General features: G+C 37.3%; 1 protein-coding gene across 1 annotated transcript; it reads right to left on the reverse strand.

Moving 5' to 3' along the window:
- Positions 1 to 942: 942 nt before the first annotated feature.
- Positions 943 to 2,429, reverse strand: LOC115761478. The gene is made up of 3 exons (XM_030703245.1): positions 2,363 to 2,429; positions 2,150 to 2,270; positions 943 to 1,396 (listed from the first exon to the last, which is right to left on the reverse strand). The coding sequence occupies exons 1-3, from the start codon at positions 2,427 to 2,429 to the stop codon at positions 1,270 to 1,272; spliced, it is 315 nt and encodes a 104-aa protein (XP_030559105.1). The 3' UTR covers positions 943 to 1,269.
- Positions 2,430 to 2,631: the final 202 nt, after the last annotated feature.

The raw sequence follows: 2,631 nt of genomic DNA on the forward strand, positions 1-2,631 counted from the left end.
TAATAAAGTTGAAATGTAGATTCTCGTATTAGGAATACTTCACTCTACGATTCCTCCCAAAAGTATAAAAAACTTATTTTCAAAGGTAAAACCCTGGGCTTTGGCATAGACCAAGTTAGAAGTATCATATCAAAGCCCTGAAAAGTTTATGAAGATCAATCTATAAGCAGCCGAGTTAATTAAGAATGCCTTTTCCTTACAAAGTATGAAACAATCGGAAGAGGAAGCACATCAGCTGTGTGAAAGGCGCAGCATACGCCATGCGTGCAATCGTGTCTATATGTGTGTGTTTGTGTGTGTGTACGTATAAAAGTAAACCAGAATCTTTGTAACTACAGCTTGGCGTTGGGCTTAGGGTATCTCCTAATCGGACACTTCTGACTAGAGCACACCACCTGTTTATCATTTAAGTACGTGTACTTTATTGGCTGCGTGCCGGCATTCACGTTTGAAGTTCTGGGCTTGATCAGGGTAAAAGGTATTCATATAAATGCAAAATAGCCGCAATAAATGCATATTTTACTATGCATTCGCTGTGCATGCTGAGTGGCAAGTACCTCCGCCTTTACTATTTCCTTTTTATTGGTCTAAACAAAGGAAATGCAAAATTTTTTTTTTTAACATTTTGCTCTACTTTATTGAAATTAGGGCGTCGCTTTATTTTTATTTATTTTCTTTAAATAATTGACTTAAGGCCAGTTTTTGGTACATTATGCCCATAGCATAGTAAGCGAAAAGGTATTAAAAATATAAGGGGAAATATATAGACAGAAAAAGATAAACAAGTTGGTTTTCTTAACTGCAAGCCCAGACCTTGAAGCGGCTTAGCTAACAAATAAATAATATAATTATATACTTATATTAAATTATACATTTAATTATGCATTATAATTATAAATTTAATTTTAAAATTTATTCTTATATTTTAAAAATAAAAAACCTTATTTTAAACTACACGAATCATTCAAGAGCTTATGAATTTAACTGCATACAGGGTACTTCTCAGTCGAGCGAACTCAATTAACACACGTCTGGCTTACACAACTTGTCATTTGTATTTAAATTAGTCAAGCAAATTCAGTGTAAATCTGTGTAAATCCTCTAACAATAAATATTAAATGTGCCAACAAGGCGAGGCAAGTCAAGATGTTGCCACGTCCGAGTCGAATTATATTTGATTAACTGGTTGCACTTGCTACTTAGTTACAAGAACTTGGATTATTATGTAACTAAATGTTGGCTCTTGCTTAGCTAAACTTTGATTTGCGCTCAGTTGGACAGTGTGGCAAGCAAATATTTGCGGCAATCATCTAGCGAATGCAGTTGCAACTCGCAGTTTTGGCCAAAATGCTTGCAGCACATGTTGCACTCCAGCCGGGACTCATGCAACTGGCAGCTGCAATGCAAAGTAGAACCATTACAATCGGTCAATGGAAAAAGTTTTATATGTTTGTATACCCTAGAAGATTGCTCTTTGACAGAAAGTATATATATTCTTGATTAGTTTCTCTTTCTCTCAAAATCTTGACTAGACTTGATCAAAATCTTATCAAAAATGTATTACTATATCATAAAGTTTCATAGGAAGAATATGTTGAAAAATAAGTTATTTTACGGAATAATTTTGTGGCTTGTAATACATCTTGTACAAACTCATCAATTTGTCAATTCGTCAATTCGTCTTACTCCTCTATATGTCTCCTATAGTAACAATAAGTATTCGCTTAAAATCATTTCCAAGTCACTCTATAAGGGTATTCAATTTTCGGCATGCCGAAGATAGCCACCCACCCGTCGATAAAAGTCTCGGATGAGCTGCCCAGCTTATTGTCTGCGTCAAGTGAAGGCAGCTGCTGTGGCCATTTGATTGCGCCGCTTGTCTCCCTGTGACTTGGGTTGCCAATTTCGTTAGGACTTAAATTTGGTTTATCCGCCAGACGTAACGAACGTCTCGGCTCAGCTGGATCTGCTCCACTTGGCCAGGAGCGCCAGCTGCAGGCATCGCTGCCTAGGCTGGATACGGGCTCCATCAATTGCCGGCGGCTCCACTGTTCAATGGCGCGACGCACCACTATTGGCACAAAATGGCCGGCAATCCTTTTGGGATTTCTAATTAGATTTTACGCTGCCCTTATAAACCGAAACTTACCACTCATCGTAATCGTAGTCTGCGGGTTTTCTTTTTCTGCGGCTGTATTTTGGAGACTTACAGCTTAAAGGCTCTTTAGGACGCTTGTAGATGGGCAGATTGGAATAACGCTCACGTGTCTCTTAGGAAGATATATTTTATTTCATATAAAAAATGTACATATATATTAATAAAAAATGTACATATATCAATCAATCTCACTTTAAGGCTCACCCTCATATTGAGCATAGAAAATTTCGCGTTTCTTATTATATCGATTGGAGAAGAGGCTGCCAAACATTTTCCATGCACCTACGTCCAATTGAGAATGCGTTGCGTAATCAACTTGAGTTCTATTTTAAAGCTTCATGACTGCAAGACCGCAACAACAACGATAGCGATAAGAAAATAAACAGTTGCCAAACGTTGAGTCACAATCAGACTTTGCGACAAGTCATCGCAGCAGTCCAGTTTGATAATTGTTTATAAACAATATTGTTGAT

This window comes from Drosophila novamexicana, unplaced genomic scaffold (genome assembly GCF_003285875.2).
Source record: "Drosophila novamexicana strain 15010-1031.04,08,12 unplaced genomic scaffold, DnovRS2.1 tig00000485-arrow-pilon, whole genome shotgun sequence".
In the NCBI taxonomy this organism is placed as follows: Eukaryota; Metazoa; Arthropoda; class Insecta; order Diptera; family Drosophilidae; genus Drosophila; species Drosophila novamexicana.